The 19,250-nt window shown below is 40.9% G+C and overlaps 4 protein-coding genes across 8 annotated transcripts; 1 reads left to right on the top strand and 3 right to left on the bottom strand.

Moving 5' to 3' along the window:
- Nucleotides 1–593: 593 nt before the first annotated feature.
- LOC106587571 (HEAT repeat-containing protein 3) lies at nucleotides 594–8,703 on the bottom strand. 2 transcript variants are annotated; one of them, XM_014176088.2, is made up of 15 exons: nucleotides 8,427–8,703; nucleotides 7,505–7,677; nucleotides 7,113–7,200; nucleotides 6,500–6,603; nucleotides 6,180–6,289; nucleotides 5,927–6,067; nucleotides 3,962–4,266; nucleotides 3,465–3,609; nucleotides 3,140–3,294; nucleotides 2,858–2,940; nucleotides 2,462–2,598; nucleotides 2,222–2,310; nucleotides 1,917–2,060; nucleotides 1,567–1,743; nucleotides 594–1,452 (listed from the first exon to the last, which is right to left on the bottom strand). In XM_014176088.2, the coding sequence occupies exons 1-15, from the start codon at nucleotides 8,556–8,558 to the stop codon at nucleotides 1,339–1,341; spliced, it is 2,097 nt and encodes a 698-aa protein (XP_014031563.1). In that variant the 5' UTR covers nucleotides 8,559–8,703; the 3' UTR covers nucleotides 594–1,338. The 2 variants fall into 2 exon arrangements, with proteins under 2 accessions (XP_014031563.1, XP_014031564.1); XM_014176089.2 differs by having other exon boundaries at nucleotides 3,519–3,609; nucleotides 8,427–8,702.
- Nucleotides 8,704–9,007: 304 nt separating this feature from the next.
- Nucleotides 9,008–11,955, bottom strand: LOC106587574 (nuclear envelope phosphatase-regulatory subunit 1). 2 transcript variants are annotated; one of them, XM_014176091.2, is made up of 6 exons: nucleotides 11,737–11,955; nucleotides 11,019–11,090; nucleotides 10,780–10,853; nucleotides 10,385–10,494; nucleotides 9,610–9,664; nucleotides 9,008–9,445 (listed from the first exon to the last, which is right to left on the bottom strand). In XM_014176091.2, exons 1-6 carry the CDS (start codon nucleotides 11,771–11,773, stop codon nucleotides 9,404–9,406), a joined length of 390 nt encoding a protein of 129 aa, XP_014031566.1. In that variant the 5' UTR covers nucleotides 11,774–11,955; the 3' UTR covers nucleotides 9,008–9,403. The 2 variants fall into 2 exon arrangements, with proteins under 2 accessions (XP_014031566.1, XP_014031567.1); XM_014176092.2 differs by having other exon boundaries at nucleotides 11,749–11,906.
- Nucleotides 11,956–11,987: 32 nt separating this feature from the next.
- Nucleotides 11,988–13,494, bottom strand: LOC106587573 (arylamine N-acetyltransferase, pineal gland isozyme NAT-10). Its single transcript, XM_014176090.2, has 2 exons — nucleotides 13,327–13,494; nucleotides 11,988–13,082 (listed from the first exon to the last, which is right to left on the bottom strand). Exon 2 carries the CDS (start codon nucleotides 13,074–13,076, stop codon nucleotides 12,204–12,206), a length of 873 nt encoding a protein of 290 aa, XP_014031565.1. The 5' UTR covers nucleotides 13,077–13,082; nucleotides 13,327–13,494; the 3' UTR covers nucleotides 11,988–12,203.
- A 1,307-nt stretch (nucleotides 13,495–14,801) lies between these two features.
- On the top strand, nucleotides 14,802–19,202 carry LOC106587525 (short-chain dehydrogenase/reductase family 42E member 1-like). 3 transcript variants are annotated; one of them, XM_014175989.2, is made up of 3 exons: nucleotides 14,802–15,052; nucleotides 15,443–15,508; nucleotides 16,451–19,202. In XM_014175989.2, the coding sequence occupies exons 2-3, from the start codon at nucleotides 15,447–15,449 to the stop codon at nucleotides 17,541–17,543; spliced, it is 1,155 nt and encodes a 384-aa protein (XP_014031464.1). In that variant the 5' UTR covers nucleotides 14,802–15,052; nucleotides 15,443–15,446; the 3' UTR covers nucleotides 17,544–19,202. The 3 variants fall into 3 exon arrangements, with proteins under 3 accessions (XP_014031464.1, XP_045564389.1, XP_045564390.1); XM_045708433.1 differs by having other exon boundaries at nucleotides 14,803–15,052; nucleotides 15,443–15,600; XM_045708434.1 differs by having other exon boundaries at nucleotides 14,803–15,600.
- Nucleotides 19,203–19,250: the final 48 nt, after the last annotated feature.

Genomic DNA, 19,250 nt, shown 5'->3' with positions numbered 1-19,250 from the left:
ATGTTCAGTGTTCTCCATGGTTAATCTGTCATTATGTTCAGTGTTCTCCATGGTTAATCTGTCATTATGTTCAGTGTTCTCCATGGTTAATCTGTCATCATGTTCAGTGTTCTCCATGGTTAATCTGTCTTTATGTTCAGTGTTCTCCATGGTTAATCTGTCATTATGTTCAGTGTTCTCCATGGTTAATCTGTCATTATGTTCAGTGTTCTCCATGGTTAATCTGTCATTATGTTTAGTGTTCTCCATGGTTAATCTGTCCTTATGTTCAGTGTTCTCCATGGTTAATCTGTCCTTATGTTTAGTGTTCTCCATGGTTAATCTGTCATTATGTTCAGTGTTCTCCATGGTTAATCTGTCTTTATGTTCAGTGTTCTCCATGGTTAATCTGTCCTTATGTTTAGTGTAAGAGTACTTTTACATTTTTGTGATTTTGTTGCTTTTTATCCTTCTGATTTGTTTGTATATAAAGTCACTTTGGGTGTCGTGAAGAGCACATCAAATAAAATGTATTATATCCTCCCCAATATCAGAACAAGGTAATCAATGTACTTCCAGCAACCCAAATCACGTTAAATAAATCCCCTTGTAAATGGATGGCGAGTTCTGCTTTATTCGACATCTCACATGATCAGTAGACACTGGGGGGAATAAACAGATGGCCTTGTCATACAATGGCAAATGCCTACAGGCAGTAAAGCCATAGCAAACCAAAGGTCAGGAAACACTGGGCCTGTCCATCTCATTTTCCATGACAGCACAACATGACACCAGAGTCATGACATGGGGTCAGATAGCGGATTCTTGGGTGAGAAGCACATGAATACTACAACTGGTCATTCCTAACATGGAGGGCTACAGTATGATAGTGTGTGACGTGAGAGTTGGTTTATAAAGATGTGTAAAATAAACCATAAAATGTTCTGTCAATTTCTTTAAAATACAGCACATTGAAATGTACTTTTATACATAAAGTAAAACAATGTCACTATGTACTGCAACATTAATTCAAAATCTTTTTTTAAATTTTTGTACAGATAATTATGTAAACACTCACCTACCAAGGAAAATAGTTATGCATTTCGGTCAGAACGTTAAAAACAAAAAGATAAGCAACATGAAAATCAGTTATATAGATGTTAAAGGGATAGTTCACTCCAAAACAATGATTTTGGAATGAACTTTCCCTTTAATGAGGGTCTATTAGGGAATTCCCCTCAACCCCATTCCCTCTGTTCTGTCCCAAGGCTCTATGGGCAACTCTGGATCCATTGTAATGTATATTATGAGTAATTTCATCTTATGTCAGCCAGATGGTGTAGTAGTGTCAGGCTGCTGTCATTTTTTCACCACAGTCTCCAGGTAGCCAATAAACCTTCTTAGGTTGACTTTGATGTTGTCCAGCACACACAGCTGCTCAGGGCTGTACTTTCCCTTCCCCTCTTTACGAATCTGCACACAGAGGACACATAAGAGGACAGGAAACAGCAACTAAACAGATGACAACAGTGATTTGCATAAAGAATGCATACAACTGTTCCTAGTGATGGGCTGCAGCTCTATTACCTTAGCCTTGAAGACGGGTTGAAGTGCCTTCAGAGCAGACAGTAAATTGATGTTTTTAGCTGCTCTCTCTGCCTCGTCTCCATCCGCAAAAACATCAAACAGAGCATCCAGGGCCTCTCCACAAACCACAAGGTTGGCATCCTTTGCAGCAACTTGGAGTAAGGCATTGCCAATCATCTATAAAAAGATATTGCAGTGTTATTACATCATGGTCACAAAGCCAAGATGGGTTAAAACATTTTTTTTTTAATTAAAAAGAGGAACAAAAATAGCTTATGATTTCTTCAGAATTAACTATCTAAAATAAATTTCATCCGAATCAAAAACTAGGGATGAAAATAATAAAGTACCTGCAGAGTTTCAGCTGTCCCCTTCTCTTTAGCCAGTGTGCTTCCTGTGATGCCTAGGATGGCCAGGGCATTCACCCTCACACTGACAACGTCACAGCGGGTCGCTGCCTCACTCAGGCTCATCAGCTGCTGGGGGGTCATACACTGGCAACACACACACAAACACAGACAAAAACAATGAGTCATCCAAGAGACACATCGGGATAGTGCTGTGGTACTTTATAAACTAACAGACAGATGACAGTAAGGCTAGGTAAAATGTACTTCAGAGGGAAACTCTCCTCTGCTTCAGTCAGCTGTCTTACCTGTGGGATTTTCATATAGGCTATGATCTGTAAGAGGGATCGCATGGCACTGGTAACTGCCTCAAGGAATTCCTCCTCCTTAGGGATCTCTGAGTTAGCAAATTAACCAAAAATTAATTATGACTGAGACAATTAGTCTCCTTTTTGTTAAGGCCATTGTTGTAAAAGTGAATCAACCTATCTAGTAAAATTACGATTTAATAAAAATAATTAAGAGATGGTACGACATGTAGATCTAACCTGGAGCACTGAAGACCAGCGTGGACAGGTGTTGTGCGACATCCTGAAGAGCGGCTGCTCCCCCTAGGGACTCAGCGTCCATAGTAGACAGCATGTTGTGAAGGCACGTCAGGGCCCTGTACTGCACCCGATGCATCCTGGGGAGGAAATTGATTTCAGTCAACTCCTAAAGGCATGTAGCGGTGTGGTAAACAAAGAGTACACCAGTAATGCCATTATAAGCCAGAAAAATAGAGTACCTCAATCAAATGAGTGTACACTGATGCATATTGGTTCAGGGTTACTAGGATCATGACAAACCTCTCAAATTATCTTGTGATCTACTATATCACAGAATATCTAGTGTCTCATTCTTTAAGGGCAAAGAAAATGAAACCATGCTTGACAGATAATTACTTTTTCATCAAGATTTTCCAGGTAGGATTGTGACGACATACGTCCATGGCCTCGCTGCTGGGGAACTGGGTCTTCTTGAGAACCTTGAACATATAGAGACATGGATGGTTATCACCTTCATACAGTGTAGTGGGTTTAACAGTAGGAACACACATTGGCCTAGTACCATGACATTACTTATTTTATATTTTGCATGTGAAAAACAGAGGGAACATAAAAAAAAAAAAACATGAGAAGTGAAGTGAAACAATTATGCTAGGTGAGGAAAGAAATCCCCCACACCTTTTCTGGGATGTTGTGGTTGATCAGGGCCCCGTGGACCTCAGCAGACAGACACAGTGGGGACAGGAGGCTGGTGTTCCCTTCAGAGAGGCCGTCAGGACACATCTCACTCTCGTCGCTGCTCGACGCCTCTTCCCACTCATCGTCTGATGGGTCTACAAAAACAAACACAATGAGTCACAACAACCGACATACACCTCAAAAGCAACAAAAGCTAATTTTAAATCCTAAATATGCATTTGAGCATCAGACAACAGTAAAAATGCTGTCCTCTTATCTATGAACATGCACCAGACAGCTGTGTCAAACAGTAATGAAAACAAACCTCCCCAGGTCAGTACTGCTCTGCTGCCCAAACACTGCTGCCCACAGCACTCACCATCAGAGCAGCACATGTTGACGATGATCTCCAAGGACGTCTGCTGGGCTGTCAGCAAGGCCGTCGCCTCCCTCAGCTCCTCCTTGCCCCTCTGGAGAAAGAAAAGCAGACTATTGACACTGCAGCAGGGACACAGCCACCTCTTTACGTCCCTGAGTAAACCCTGATTTGTGTGTCCCTCTTTTCCTGCCTGGTGAACAAAGCAGTATCTCCCTGAGGAGAGGGCCACTACAGCTCTGAATACCAACTGAAATACTCTGTGCTACTTTATCAATATTCAGCTGTTTCACAGCATTCAACAGTGAGGAGTCAGGTACGTACTCTGAATATTAAAAACTGAAAATGCAATACTCTTTACTCAACCCTGTCACTTTGGATCTCTATAACCATAACTCAAAAGGGTTTGATGGGTTTGTTTCTGAGTGAAAAAGGACAGGACTTACGGGCAGGAGGTCAGAGAAGTCTTTATCCATCTTGGTTGCCTTTCCATTTGTCCTCGGTCCTACTCCCTCCTCCTCATCATCATCATCCATCTCCTCTACAGCCATATTCCCTGCAGCTGCCTGGTGGTCCTCCATGTTCCCTGCCTCTGAGGCAGTAGCACTTTGGGCCACCTCAGCCTGGCGGAGCTGGGGTATCAGCGTGCCAGCATCCAGCTCCAAGCACTGGGACAGGGTGGCCATCAGGGCATTGAGGGTCTGGGCCTGGCGGGCCGTGGGCAGGCTGCTCTTCAGGTTCCACACTGACCCTGTTAATGGACGAAGCACAAAGCACACAATGAGCACTGGAATCAGACTAGTTATTTAGTTAGGCTATTAACAAACCGCTTCCAAACTAGAGGTCGACTGATTAATCGGAATTGCCGATTAATTAGGGCCGATTTCAGGTTTTCATAACAATCGGTAATCATCATGTTTGGACACCGATTATGGCCGATTACATTGCACTCCACGAGGAGACTGCGTGGCAGGCTGACTCAACCTGTTATGCGAGGGCAGCAAGGAGACAAGGTGCTAGCTAGCATTAAACTTATCTTTAAAAAAAACGATCAATCTTAACATAATCACTAGTTAACTACACATGGTTGATGATATTACTAGTTATTCTAGCTTGTCCTGCGTTGCATATAATCGATGTGGTGCCTGTTAATTTATCATTGAATCACAGCCTACTTCGCCAAACGGGTAATTTAACAAACGCATTTGCGAAAAAAGCACTGTCGTTGCACCAATGTACCTAACCATAAACATAAAAAAAATCAATACACAAGTATATATTTTTAAACATGCATATTTAGTTAATATTGCCTGCTAACATGAATTTCTTAGAGAAATTGTGTCACTTCTCTTGCGTTCTGTGCAAGCAGAGTCAGGAAATGTGTAGCAGTTTGGGCTGCCTGGCTCGTTGAGAACTGTGTGAAGACCATTTCTTCCTAACAAAGACCGTAATTAATTTGCCAGTATTGTTCATAATTATGATATAACATTGAAGGTTGTGCAATGTAAGAGCAATATTTAGACTTAGGGATGCTACCCGTTAGATAAAATACGGAACGGTTCCGTATTTCACTGAAAGAATAAACGTTTTGTTTTCGAAATGATAGTTTGCGGATTGTGTCATATTATATTATAATTAAGTCTATGATTTGATAGAGCAGTCTGACTGAGCGGTGGTAGGCAGCAGCAGGCTCGTAAGCATTCATTCAAACAGCACTTTCCTGCATTTGCCAGCAGCTCTTCGCTGTGCTTCAAGCATTGCGCTGTTCAAGCCTATCAACTCCCGAGATTAGGCTGGCAATACTAAAGTACCTTTAGAACATCCAATAATCAAAGGTATATGAAATACAAATGGTATAGAGAGAAATAGTCCTATAATAACTACAACCTAAAACGTCTTACCTGGGAATATTGAAGACTCATGTTAAAAGGAACCACCAGCTTTCATATGTTCTCATGTTCTGAGCAAGGAACTTAAAAACGTTAGCTTTCTTACATGGCACATATTGCACTTTTACTTTCTTCTCCAACACTTTGTTTTTGCATTATTTAAACCAAATTGAACATGTTTCATTATTTATTTGAGACTAAATTGATTTTATTGATATTTTATTGTATTATATTAAGTTAAAAATAAGTTTTCATTCAGTATTGTTGTAATGATCATTATTACAAATATATATAAAAAATAACAATAAATCGGCCGATTAATCGGTGTCTGCTTTTTTTGGTCCTCCAATAATCAGTAAAAAAAGAAAATAAAACAAAAAATAAGCCAAATCATAATTGGTCGACCTCTATTCCAAACTCTGACTTTAGTCAGAGAATGAATGCAGAGTGAATGACCGGTTGACATTGTGAGGTAAAAAAAAATCTGTAAATAATGTGATAACAAAGATGTTGTAGCCATACCTGCAGCCAGTGTCCTGAGCAGTGTGTGAGCCATGTCCACCTGTGAGGATAGCAGCACACTCTCTAGAGTCCCTAATACAGCATTGTTCATACTACACAGCAACTCTGCGTTGTCCTCAGTCACAGTGTGCAAACAGTGGGCTAAAGACAAAGAGGGAGCAGGGACTTACTACAAAATACATAATCAAGTCAAATATTTAAATGGTGAAAATGCTCATTAAAGTCGTGTGAAAATTGGTTTGATGAGACTAACCTGCAGACAAAGCCAGCTTGATGTTGTGAGTGTGTCGCTCCAGACACTGTAGGATAACATCCAGAATGCCTGCTTTGTTGAACACAGAGAGTGCCTGGCTACTGCTCTCACTGACAGACAGGGTGATGATACAACAGGAGTATGGTGTGAAAGAACCATAGAAACATTGGCAAGCTAACAGAATTGAATTCAATTTTGGATCTCTATGGGAAGGCTTCTCGACGGATGTCCAGATCACTAGGTGGAACTATGAAAGTAGGTTGACCGACCAGCTAACATTTGTGTTACTACTACTGTGACATTAACTACTTTTTTCTTACCAGAGATTCCACAGCAAGTTAACTGCTTCATTGGCTACATCTTCCACTGTGTTTTTCTGCCCTTTTAACGAGAGGGCATCATTGGTCTCAAACCCAGCACAGCACTGTGGAGAAACAGTACTGGGGTTCAGACACTATGAAAACACCAGACCTGGGTTCAAATACATATGTATTTGAGTATCTAATATACTTTTTTCAGTGAGTATTTTCAAATACACAGCCCAGAACAAGTACCTTTATTTGAGTATTTTCAAATACTTATTTCAAATACTGTTTCCAAGTGTATTTCCAAATACTTGTCTTTTCAAATAAAATATACGCCTAGCTATCTTAATACTTACTTTGAATGTATGTGAAAGTAATTGAGATATTTGAAATAGTATTTGAACCCAGGTCTGGAAAACATACAGCCCTATAAAATAGCTATGCATTGATGCGACTAACCATCAAGGAAAGGAGGTATGTAGGTGCTTCACTTTTCAGACATGCACACCATGAAACATGTTGTTCAAAATGTGAAAAAAAAACAACCTTGGCGCAGCAGGGCCACACCCATAAATACATTAACTTTAAGGTGTCAATCATGGGAATGATTGATGAGGGAAGGCCTCACCTCTCGAAGCAGAGCAGTCAGAGGAGTCATGACGTCCTGTTTCACCATGTCCTCACACACCTCATGACCCCCACAGGCACTCAGGTTCCTGATGTGAGAAGAACACATCACTCAGTCGTTGAACGATAACTATCACATCTGTGCTAACAGTTAATTGAGGGTGTGGTATTTCAAGAGGACTCTCAGTGTCTGTTTAGCAAGCCAAAGCATCCTTCACTAACCTACTTCTGTCGTACAGCACATAATGGCTTCAACTACCATCTACATTCACATCTAACATTTAGCACACTCTCTGAGTGCAATATCTGATAAGCTTGATCCTCAGTCCAGACTCCACACCATCCCTCTCACATCTCTCAGGGGGCCTGTTAAGTGGGAGGTTGAGCGCTCACCTGAGTGCCCCTGTGGCAGTCTCCCTGACAGCCAGGCTGCGGTCCAGCAGTAGGGGCCCGAGACGTCTCACCGCATCCCGCTGGAGGAAGCCTGGGATGGTCTGGCTCTGCTGCACCACGCGTGATATGCTGGCACACGCAAACTCACGCACATCTGCACTGGGACTCTGCAACTAAAACATACAGTATAAACAGGGGTTATTTGGATATTCACTTTTTCATACCATCTCTGTGTTCTTTTATCTTCCAGTTGTATATGTGGGAAACACTTTAGTGGCACTGAACTAGATTTTACAACGTACTGAACAAAAATATAAAATGCAACAAGTTTACTGAGTTACAGTTCATAAGAAAATCAGTCAACTGAAATAAATTCATTAGGTCCGGCCTAATCTATGGATTTCACATGACTGGGCAGGGGAACTGCACATGTCAGTGTGGCCTTATGTCCCCAGCACAAGGTGCACCTGTTTATTGATCATGCTGTTTAATCTTCTTGATATGCCACACCTGTGGATGGATTATGAGTTATTTTGGCAAAGAAGAAATGCTCACTAACATGGGTTTAAACAATTTGTGCACACAATTTGAGAAATACACTTTTTGTGCATATGCAAAACTTCTGGGAACTTTTATATCAGCTCATGAAACATGGGACCAACACTTTACATGTTGTGTTTATATTTTTTTCAGTATAGTTCTGTGAAATATTAATGCTTTTTTGGGGGGGGGCACGTGTTTGCCTGTTTTTTTGCATCTGCGGGATGGTCCTTAGGAAGACATTTAATTTGTCCTATGGAAACATTGGTAAACATTGACATGCTTATGAAAAGCAGAACTGACCTGCAAGCTTTTCTAAAATAGAGTGCAACATCCATTAGACCGAAATAAAAGTACTGTAGTCAGATCTTGGGGCTCTTACTTTCTCCAGTAACTCCCCAGCTGGAGAGTCGACTCCATCGTGGTCCTCTTCCACTTCCTTTACAGCAGTTACCGACAGTCCCTCTGCGTTGAACTGTGGACGTCTAAATTTGTTAGTCTTACTTTTACCCATAGTTTATTTCGATCAAAATCCCTTCTCGATTCGCACTTAATCTATCATGTAGTAGGCTGTCACACTCTCACGTTTCGCATCATGTGGAACATCGGTGGAGATTCGTCGGGGTGCCGTAAAATGGTGCTTACTCTCGCAATACAGAAGGGATGTCGTATTTATGTCGCAAAGACGAGACCAGGGCCCCGTTTTTACGCTTCATAGGCTAATATTTCTACTCCCTTCTTTGAAATAATTATCGGTCTAACATGGCTGGAAAACCACAAACTAATTTGCAGTGAATAGTGTTAAACAATGCTTAAAAGTATGAATACAATAAAAACTGTAAAGACCAAATTACACATTGAGATTTACTTTCAAACAAGTTGTATAGACAAACAATCTGGATCAAAAGCATAGCTGTCTACAGGTTGCAACCATATACTACAGTAAATCACAGGAAACACATCTTCACACAAGTATTTATTAGGTATATAACAATTAGTTTAAAAATAGAAAGATATCTAAAACAAAATGCATGTCATCATTAGAAATGAACATCTGAACTCATGGCGAATGAGTTATGTCAAAGGGTGTGTGAGCCCAGAAGCAGCTTTAAGGGAGACCGTAACACTGACTGAGATGCTGTTAAAAAGGCAGTTGATGTCCTCTCCCCTCACAATCCTTCATTAATACATAATGGAGCACATCAACATAAACACCCCTCAGTATTTCCCCAATCTCCTTCCTTCTTACGTTAATTCAGATCCTCCAAACAGGATTCTGGTCCTTGTGTCAGTCTGTCGTTCAGTGGCAATCAACATAGTCATTAAGAACATTTTATTCCCCCCCCCAAGAGTTTGTGGTTATTGGATGTGTGGCCGTGGTTTGAGAATTAGTTTCCCCGTCTGTAAAAGAGACAATTCCATCAAAGTCAATAGAATGCATAGATATACAGGCAATAATTCCAAATCATAATTTTAAATTATGTAAGGAAAGGCCAAAAAACGTGACAGCTGGATTGAATTGATTATGAATTAAGGTAACCTCAAAGATGACTAATGCAACTTACATCATCACAGGACATGTTGTATTCTGCTAAAACTGTCCGACAGCGAGCTGCAATACTTGAGGAGAGTGAGTTAAAGGAGAATTGTCCTATTTCTGAAGTAAATCTCTATTTTCTTTATGTAAATGAAATGTTACAGAAGGGTCCAGACACTTTTCTTGTGATTTGGCTTGTTTTTGAGAAACTAACCACAACAGCTATTTCTCATTGCTTGTTGTCCAGTATCAGGGCAGACATGAACAAAATACATTTTTTTTTTTTAAAACATCCTTTTGGAAACAAACACGGTCTCAGTATAGCGATGTATAGGATTATTAAGGCCACCGGGTCCATAGCTGTCATTTACCATCCAAACAGTATCACTACTTCCTTAATGGATTATTTTCAGTACAGTGATGTAGGTCTTTAGATGTTGTACACATGAAATTGTGTAATTTCGAACTTTATCCGCAACGCTACAATCAATTTTGGTCAAGTAGCGCTGTTTCCCCCACGCAGCTGTGCAGGACGAGCGAGTACACGGACATGGGCCGTGCAGCACTACTGGTAGAAGAAACATCGAGTTGCACAAAATGGAATATAACGTTGCGGATCAAGTTTGGAATGACACAATTTCATGTGTACAACATCTAAAGACCTGCATCACCATACAGAAAATTCTCCTTTAAGGAAGTAGTGACACTGTTTGGATGGTAAATGACAGCTATGGACCTGGTGGCCTTCTTCATTGTCCTACTGAGTAAATGAAGTGTGGAACTTTAAGCAAGAGGAAGGATACATTGATGGTGCAACGACTCGTTTGTGTATTCCAGCAAAGAACAGAGCAATCAAAGTGATGCAGCTGATGGTGAAGAATGGATGGTTCCACAACGATGAGAAGAAAGACACCTGAGAAAGACAGCCAGAGGTACAGAGAGATTAGACAGGCAAACACACACAACCAAATTAAAATCACCTCTAAGGAATACCTGGGATAGGATAAAGTAATCCTTCTAACACCCCCCCAAAAAAGATTTAGATGTACTATTGTAAAGTGGTTGTTCCACTGGATATCATAAGGTGAATGTACCAATTTGTAAGTCGCTCTGGATAAGAGTGTCTGCTAAATTACGTAAATGTAAAAACACACTGATCTGTGTGAAAGGTATCCTACTTTATCACATACACACTGACCTTCTGTGTGTCAGGGTCTATCAACCAGTTCCAGGCTCCAGTCGCCGTACAAACTGAGACCACTATTAGAATCACTGAAACAAATGTGAGATATTGATGTATATCCCCTGAAAACAAGTGGCAGAATAATGTAGGCCTGAATCCTTTACAATAAAATTCAAAATACTCAGGCTGAGAGCCATTTACTCTTGAAATGTTACTGATTATGGTTAGACAGAGTTGGAACTACAAATACTTACTTCGCCACCTCCCGGTTGCAGGTTGCAAACAGGAGACGTATTCTGTCAATCTTCTCTCAAAAGCTTTTAGGTCTGCAAAAACAAGCAGTTTTTGATGTTCTTGATCAAAACCACACAGAAGAAACATACAATATCCTTTTTTTTGTGCTGTGCTTGATTGATTTGGAACCGATGGAGTAATCCAAAAGTAAATAAACGACTGAATGTTTAGTTTGGACTGGCAAAACAAGCCTATAGTTAACGACCTTCTGAGATATCCAGGTTATGAATAGAATCAATCAAATGGGGTAAAGTGTGCGGATACGTTTGCATTGGTTAACAGTTCTGGTGAGCGTGCAGCGGTGGTCTTCTGGGGCTAACAACTACCGGTATGCTAACTATTTATAGCATAGCTAGCTAGCCGGCTAATTAGATAGTGTAGCTAACAAGCCTTTGTGTGAATTTTTTGGTACAAGTTAATGTCGAACCCCCGAGGAGGGAAATCAGCAAAAATGTAATTAGCTTGAGTTTGGCATTTTGACGAATTTACCAATTAATGTCCTTTAAGAGAAAAGGTTAGCCTAGCTAGCTAGGTCAACGCGGCTGGCTAATCAAGCTAACAAACGACTCAAGTGAATTGCAAAGGCACGTTTGTCACCGTGCATTTTACTTTAAAGCGAAACTTCACTTATAATAACATGCATCATGATTTGTGAGAAAAAAAAATGAATTTGCTTGCCATGTTGACTACCTTCGGCCTGTTCCAAGGAATTCATTGCTCTTCTCTCCGGCTGTTGGGCGTGCTAGCTAGTTCTCATGGGCAATTTGGAACAGGCGAAAACCTTAACGTGGATTGGCTGATTTCGAAAAATGTACGGTGATTGGTTTAAACAAGTAACTGCTACGGCGCAACCCCTAGCACCTACTCATCCACTCGTCAGATATTATCTGAAAGTAGGTCGCAGAGACCAAATAGCCATTGAATATATATTTGTTTAAAAGCATGTTTATTGAGTGTTCAAATACCTCACAATCAGCTCTGGTGAAATAAGTTTTTAATATTGACAGAAAATACGAAATGTGTTTTGTAAATCTCACTGATCTCGTTGTGAGGAATCTTTGGTCAGTGTAGCAGCACCTAAATTTGCGAAGGCTACATTACAATTACATCGCATTAAATATTAAATGTTACAGGCAAACAAGTTCTTAAATAGTGTAGCCAGCTTTGTTGTTTATGGGAACCAGCTTGTTTGCTAACAACACATTAAACATTTCCTTCAGCACTTTATCCACATCATCATCAGATATGTCTTTCATGTCCAAAACATCAAAACCATCCTGGTTGTTGTAGGTGACCTCGCTGAAGGTCCAGCCAATTAGAGCTCTGAATCCTGTAGCAGTCTGCAGTGAGCAGATAGACTTGTTGGTGAATAGAGACTTTGGATCTGTCTGAAGGTAGTGGGAAGTCTCTAGGAAATGATCAACCCCACGGGGAACCAGGGTGAAGCCATAGATCTTCTTGGTTGGGCTCTTGTCTACCAGAGGTGAGTTGGTAAAGGCCTCATTGAGAACCAGAGGCTTTCGACCAGTCTTCTCCAGGGTCCACAGGTCTCCATCTTGTATGAGACGGAAGACACCAGGGGATTGTGGCTGGTCCTTCCCGGAGACGAGCTCAAGAGGGTGCCATATTTGGGAGGATACCCCAAAGCTCACGTCTGCAATGTAAGCAGTCCCATCAATGACTACCTTGTTGATGAGGTGAGAGTCTATTGGCCCGAACTGGTTTATGGTGTTGTTGTAGACTCTTGAACCCAGTGTTATTGGATTATAACCCATCTCTTTTAGTACCCAAGCAAAGAGGAGGTTATTCTCACAACACCAACCCCCCCGATTGCTCCTCACAATCTTATTGAAAATCAACTCATGGTCCATAGTGATCTTCTCACCACAGTGAATGCTGAGGTTTTCAAATGGTATTGACATCACATGGTGTTTGTGGACCTGGTTCAGTGTTTCAAGGTCTGGTTTAGAAAATGGGCCGTAGAACCCGATCCTCTTGAAGTACTCTTCCAGATTCATTTTGTCCTAAGAGTTAACAAAACAAAGACACTGCATGAGTTTCTGCTTTTGCAGGATTTACGACTACATATACAGAAACTGACATCTGCTAATGTCTCATTCACAATTTGTTTTTCACATAGAGTAAGATCCTCTTTGCAATTGAAACACCACCATGTAGGCATTATCCTTAAATTGAAGGATAAAAGATTAAAGAATAGACAAAAACTTGTGATACACATTTTTTCATTTCCATTTGATGATTACTTACTTTCAAAGGCAGTGAAAAAGTAGCTTCTCAAAGTATTGCTTGCTGTTCAGAGTTCTTCAGGGCAAGAAGGGCAAAGCAGTTGTGCATTAAAAGAGATAAGAATGGCTCTTGCATAACAAAAAAACAGAACACCCTAGACTTTGCTCATGTACTGGAAAGCAAAACTAAAGTTCACAAGTGAGCCTTGCATAAGGGACCTCACTTGTAAAACACTGGAGCCTTGTGGTGTGTATGGGAAGTGTTGTACATTTCAGATACACTGACATTTTTATTGTATTTTTTATTTCACCTTTATTTAACCAGGTAGGCCAGCTAAGAACAAGTTCTCCTTTACAACTGCGACCTGGCCAAGATAAAGCAAAGCAGTGCGACACAAACAACAACACAGAGTTACACATGGAATAAACAAACATACAGTCAATAACACAATAGAAAAGTCTATATACAGTGTGTGCAAATGAGGTAAGATTAGGGAGGTAAGGCCCTTCTTTGGACACAGCATGCATTTAGTTTTACTTGTATTTAAGAGCAGTTGGAGGCCACAGAAGGAGAGTTGTATGGCATTGAAGCTTGTCTGGAGGTTAGTTAACACAGTGTCCATAGAAGGGCCAGAAGTATACAGAATGTTTTTTATCTGTGTAGAGGTGGAACAGAGAAATACCAGCAGCAAGAGCGACATCATTGATGTATACAGAGAAAAGAGTCAGCCCGATAATTGAACCCTGTGGCACCCCCATAGAGACTGCCAGAGGTCCGGACAACAGGCCCTCCGATTTGACACACTGAACTCTGTCTGAGAAGTTGTTGATGAACCATGCGAGGCAGTCAATTGAGAAACCAAGGCTGTTGAGTCTGCCAATAAGAATGCGGTGATTGACAGAGTCGAAAGCCTTGGCTAGGTCGATGAATACGGCTACACAGTATTGTCTTTTATTGATGGCGGTTATGATATCGTTTAGGACCCTGAGCGCGGCTGAGGTGCATCCATGACCAGCTCGGAAACCAAATTGCATAGCGGAGAAAGTACGGTGGGATTCGAAATGGTCGGTATCTGTTTGTTAACTTGGCTTTCGAATACCTTAGAAAGGCAGGGTAGGATAGATATAGGTCTGTAACAGTTTGGGTCTAGAGTGTTTCCCCCTTTGAAGAGTGACAATGGGATGTGACAATGGGATGTTCCTGTGACAACATCCTGAATGAGGTCCCTGGTGCTGGCAGGGACAACACATAAAATCCCTGCTATATGGGCTCCCGAGTGTCGAAGCAGTCTAAGGCCCTGCATCTCAGTTCTAGAGGCGTCACTACAGACCCTGGTTTGATTCCAGGCTGTATCACATCTGGCCGTGATTGGAAGTCTCATAGGGCGGTGCACAATTTGCCCAGCGGCGCCAGGTTACAGTTTGACCGGGCTAGGACGTCATTGTGAAAAAGAATTTGTTCTTAACTGACTTGCCTAGTTAAATAAAGGTCAAATAAAAAAATAAAAAACATTCTCTACCCTGTCAATAAAGAGGAGGAGTTACCTACCACGTCAAAAGTGTAAAGTAGGAAGTTCGCGTAGCCCATGCACTGACAAGTCATGAAACCGCTCGCAGTTGCCTTCAAGAATTTCACTAGCTCCGCCCAAGGAAGTTGTTTGTAAAATAGTAACAGCCTGTCACACCGATTAATTAATGAAAGCATTAATGCTGGACAAACGATAAGGTTGCTAAGTTAAAACGCCAAGGTAAAAGCCAGTTTTCAATTGAAATTAAAGTGTTTGCTGTTCAATAGCCTAGATAACAACCTGTAGACTAGTAGAATATGTCAGCGATCTTATTGATACAGTACAGGTTTACACAACTGTCATTGTCGTACTCTTATGTAGCTAAACTAGTTTGCATCAAATGTTGCGTTCATGACCCTAATGTAGCCAAACGTCAACGTAGCATTATCAAGTAATAGGCCACAATCTTACATGTATGGCTACAGTAGACGTGATGAGGTTGCAGGTTGTTGGTTGTTATACATTTCGGCACGTGTCTCTTTTACAAATTCAATACTGTAAATCATGCTCTCTCTGAAGGTACTGTGTGGTGTTATTTCAAGCATATTGAACTTCAAGTTTTCTTTTCAGTGAAATGGAGAAGGCGCGAATATGCACGTTTTTGATTACCGGTGGCAGTGGACACTTTGGTTTCCGGTAAACCCATCAAAATATACATATTTTACATTATTTGTTGCCTGTACATAGTCTTCATCTTATCAATACAGAAGAGAACTTGACATTACCAAGTGAGTGTGCAAAATAATTCTGTAACGGTGGTTCTAAACCCCACTAGGGGGAGTTATCATACCAGTTATTCTAATGATGTTATTCACTGTTGTCTATTTATTCTGTGTTACATACTAAAGTGGCAGAACCTTATCACCCCATCAATTGAATCCCTGCTTACAACAAATTGTTGTGACTTACTAATGGTAGCTTCATAAGCAGTGCTTAACTTGGACAGGAGCTCACCGGAGCTGAGTACCGGCACCTCAAATGTTCTACTGCTTAAGCTCCTGTTCCTCTTATAGAATATTAGCTCAAAAGTTTTGTGGAGCTCCTGCACCTAAATATAAACAGTATTGACACCCAAAATGAGTACCTGCACCTATTTCAGTCCAAGTCAAGCACTGTTCATAAGTAGGCTAATGACTTTCCTATTATTGTTTTTTAGTGTTGAACTGAACATTCCTAGAATATCCCTCACTACATGTGTAAGGTTTCCCTATACCCAACGTTCCAGATTAGCATTTGCACACCAGTATTTCTACTTGCACATCTTCATCTGCACATCTATCACTCCAGTGTAAATTTGCTAAATTGTAATTACTTCGCTACTATAGCCTATTTATTGCCTTACCTCCTCACACCATTTGCACACACTGTATAGAGACTTTCTTTTTTTCTATTGTGTTATTGACTGTACGCTTGTTTATTCCATGTGTAACTCTGTTGTTTATGTCGCACTGCTTTGCTCTATCTTGGCCAAGTCGTAGTTGTAAATGTGAACTTGTTCTCGACTAGCCGACCTGGTTAAATAAAGGTGAAATAAAATAAAAATAAAAAACAGGATCACACATTGTTCATTTCTTACAGCCTTTCCTGCTCACTACATAAAAAGGAAGCTGAAGTCATTCTGTTTGATATGAGCCCGCCCAGCCTAGAGGTTCCAGAGGGCATTGTGTTCCTAAAGGGAGATATTCGTCAAAATGCTCAGGTGGAGAAGGTGGTCACTGGCATGGACTGTGTTTTCCACATCGCCTCCTACGGCATGTCTGGCAGGGAGCAGCTGAACAGGAAGCTGATTGAAGAGGTGAATGTCCAGGGCACAGAGCATGTCCTCGGGGCCTGTGTAGAGGCTGGAGTCTCCAGGCTCGTCTACACCAGCACCTTCAATGTAGTGTTCGGAGGCCAAAACATTGAGGGTGGTGACGAAAGCCTCCCCTACCTACCTCTCCATCTCCACCCTGACCACAACTCCAGAACCAAGTCGGTAGCTGAGATAGCCGTGATGAAAGCCAGTGGTACAGAGCTGAAGGACGGGACAGGTGTGTTGAGGGCCTGTGCTCTGCGTCCAGCCGGTATATACGGGCCTGGTGAGCAGAGGCACCTGCCCAGGATTGTTGGGTACATAGAGAAGGGGATATTCAGTTTTGTGTATGGAGATCCGAGAGGTTTAGTGGAGTTTGTCCAAGTAGACATCCTGGTGTCTGCACAAGAACTGGCTGCAGAGGCTCTGACGTCAGAGCACCAGCACTCTGCTGGACAGGTATACTTCATCTCAGACGGAAGACCTGTCAACAACTTTGAGTTCTTCAGACCTCTGGTGGAGGGTTTGGGTTACTCTTTCCCCAAACTACGTCTACCCCTCTCTCTCATCTACTTTGTTGCATTCCTCACTGAGATGATTCACCATCTCTTCGGCCCGATATTTAACTTCCAGCCTCTGCTCACACGCACAGAGGTGTATAAGACCGGCGTGACGCATTACTTCAGCATGGCGGCCAAGGCCGAGCTGGGTTATGAGCCCCAGGAGTATAACCTGGAGGAGGTTGTGCAGTGGTTCAAGAGTAGAGGTCACGGAAGAAAACCTAGGGGTTCACTTCTCCAGCGACTGATACTAGATGGTCTTCTATTAGCAGCTCTAGTAGCTCTGGCCCTCTCATCCCTCCCAGTGGTTGGCAGTTAATCAGCAGGCAGTAATAAAGTGATAAATCTCAATGGCACATTTAAATGTTGAAACTTGTGCTATACTAGTGGTGATGGATTGTTTGGTTCTTCTTTTATTAATTACAATGTTGGCAGTTTGTAATAAAACAAAATACTATTATTAACCAGAATTAGATCTGTTCAAATGAAAGACCACATTCCCTTAATAAATGTCCATGAATGTGTTTTGTGTAAATTCCAACAATAGATATAGCTAGTTAGATATACTATAGCTAACTTTTGTCTTATATTGACAATTGTTGGTCACAATGCATTTTGTTTTTGGCAGGGTTTTTAAAGCCAGAATGGAATGTTTGTTTTAATTTGTGCCTGTCCATGGAAGTACCTGACCATAGTCCACCAACCAAATGCAGTATTTACATAAGGTTTGTCTAAACTTGATTATGTATAAGAGACATATCTTGGTGCAGATGTCTGTTGGTACAAACAAAATTTGGTCCCACTTTAAATGAAGTACAACTTAGAAAGGCTTTATAAAGCATACATAAAGACTTCATAAGCACTACATAAATGCTTCAAAAATCATCTATAAGCATATGTCATAAAGGGTGACAATCATTCACACTGTAGGGTGAATTACCAAATGTAACACACTTATGTTTATACACCATTTAATCAGTATTTTTCTATTGAACCTTTATTTAACTAGGCAGGTCGTTAAGAACAAATTCTTATTGACAATGACGGCCTACCAGAGAACAATAGGTTAACTGTTTTGTTCAGGGGCAGAAAGACAGATTTTTACCTTGTCAGCTTGGGGGTTCGATCCAGAAACCTTTTAGTTACTGGCTCAAAGCTCTAACCGCCCTGATGACATACGCTTATAGATTTATGACGCATTTATGTAGAAGCCTTTATGTATGCTATATAAAACCCTTTATAAGTTGTACTTCATTTAAAGTGGGACCCAACATTTACATTGGTTTTGTTTTTACACCTCAATTGAAGATGGTAATAAGAAATATGACGGACAATGTATTGTAATGTTTAACAGATAAGATTTTTTTTATTTTTATACTGTATAACTTTGAAATGTTTCATGATGACCGACAGATTCTTAGTCAATGTGTGATATTGTAACGGCTGTCGGAAGAGAGAGTAGACCAAGGTGCAGCGGAGTTAGTGTTCATCATGATTTTAATTTAATAAAGAACACCACACAAAACGAGAAAACTGACAGCCAAACAGTCCTGTCAGGTGCAAAACACTCAACAGAAACAATTACCCACAAAACCCAAAGGAAAAACATGCTCCTTATGTGTGACTCCCAATCAGCAACAACGAACTTCAGCTGTGCCTGATTGGGAGCCACACACAGCCCAAAACAAAGAAATACAAAAAAAGCTAGAAAACGAACATAGAACGCCCACCCAATGTAACACCCTGGCCTAACCAAAATAAAGAACAAAAAACCCCTCTCTATGGCTAGGGCGTTACAGATATCTTTTATCAGGTCTGCTGCTGAATTCCTAACCTTTCTGGTTGTTTTGTGACCAAATCCTAATGGGGATCAATCATTTGTTGGTATTTGTAATAACATTTCCTATAAGGGATATTTGTATTTATTTTAGTTAGGTAATGTTCTCATAATATTATTGAATAAAAGTACATGACTGACCAGCCTGTGATTTATATTTCTAATGAGTTGCACAAAGTAATTGGCTAA

This window comes from Salmo salar, chromosome ssa26, assembly GCF_905237065.1.
Source record: "Salmo salar chromosome ssa26, Ssal_v3.1, whole genome shotgun sequence".
Lineage (NCBI taxonomy): Eukaryota > Metazoa > Chordata > Actinopteri > Salmoniformes > Salmonidae > Salmo > Salmo salar.
This window is presented reverse-complemented; position numbering and strand designations above follow the sequence as displayed.

What these genes read in the sequence shown, in the direction of transcription:
- LOC106587571 (XM_014176088.2), bottom strand. Translation starts at nt 8,558, where the DNA reads ATGGGTAAAAGTAAGACTAACAAATTTAGACGTCCACAGTTCAACGCA. An exon ending in CTGGGGAGTTACTGGAGAAA is followed by an intron (nt 7,678 to 8,426) that starts GTAAGAGCCCCA and finishes TGTATGTTTTAG; the next exon opens with TTGCAGAGTCCCAGTGCAGA. An exon ending in CCTATATGAAAATCCCACAG is followed by an intron (nt 2,061 to 2,221) that starts GTAAGACAGCTG and finishes GTGTGTTGCCAG; the next exon opens with TGTATGACCCCCCAGCAGCT.
- LOC106587574 (XM_014176091.2), bottom strand. Translation starts at nt 11,773, where the DNA reads ATGAATTCCTTGGAACAGGCCGAAGGTAGTCAACATG. An exon ending in TAGACCCTGACACACAGAAG is followed by an intron (nt 10,495 to 10,779) that starts GTCAGTGTGTAT and finishes TGTCTTTCTCAG; the next exon opens with GTGTCTTTCTTCTCATCGTT. An exon ending in ACAACATGTCCTGTGATGAT is followed by an intron (nt 9,446 to 9,609) that starts GTAAGTTGCATT and finishes TCTCTTTTACAG; the next exon opens with ACGGGGAAACTAATTCTCAA.
- LOC106587573 (XM_014176090.2), bottom strand. Translation starts at nt 13,076, where the DNA reads ATGAATCTGGAAGAGTACTTCAAGAGGATCGGGTTCTACGGCCCATTT.
- LOC106587525 (XM_014175989.2), top strand. Translation starts at nt 15,447, where the DNA reads ATGGAGAAGGCGCGAATATGCACGTTTTTGATTACCGGTGGCAGTGGA. An exon ending in AGTGGACACTTTGGTTTCCG is followed by an intron (nt 15,509 to 16,450) that starts GTAAACCCATCA and finishes CATTTCTTACAG; the next exon opens with CCTTTCCTGCTCACTACATA.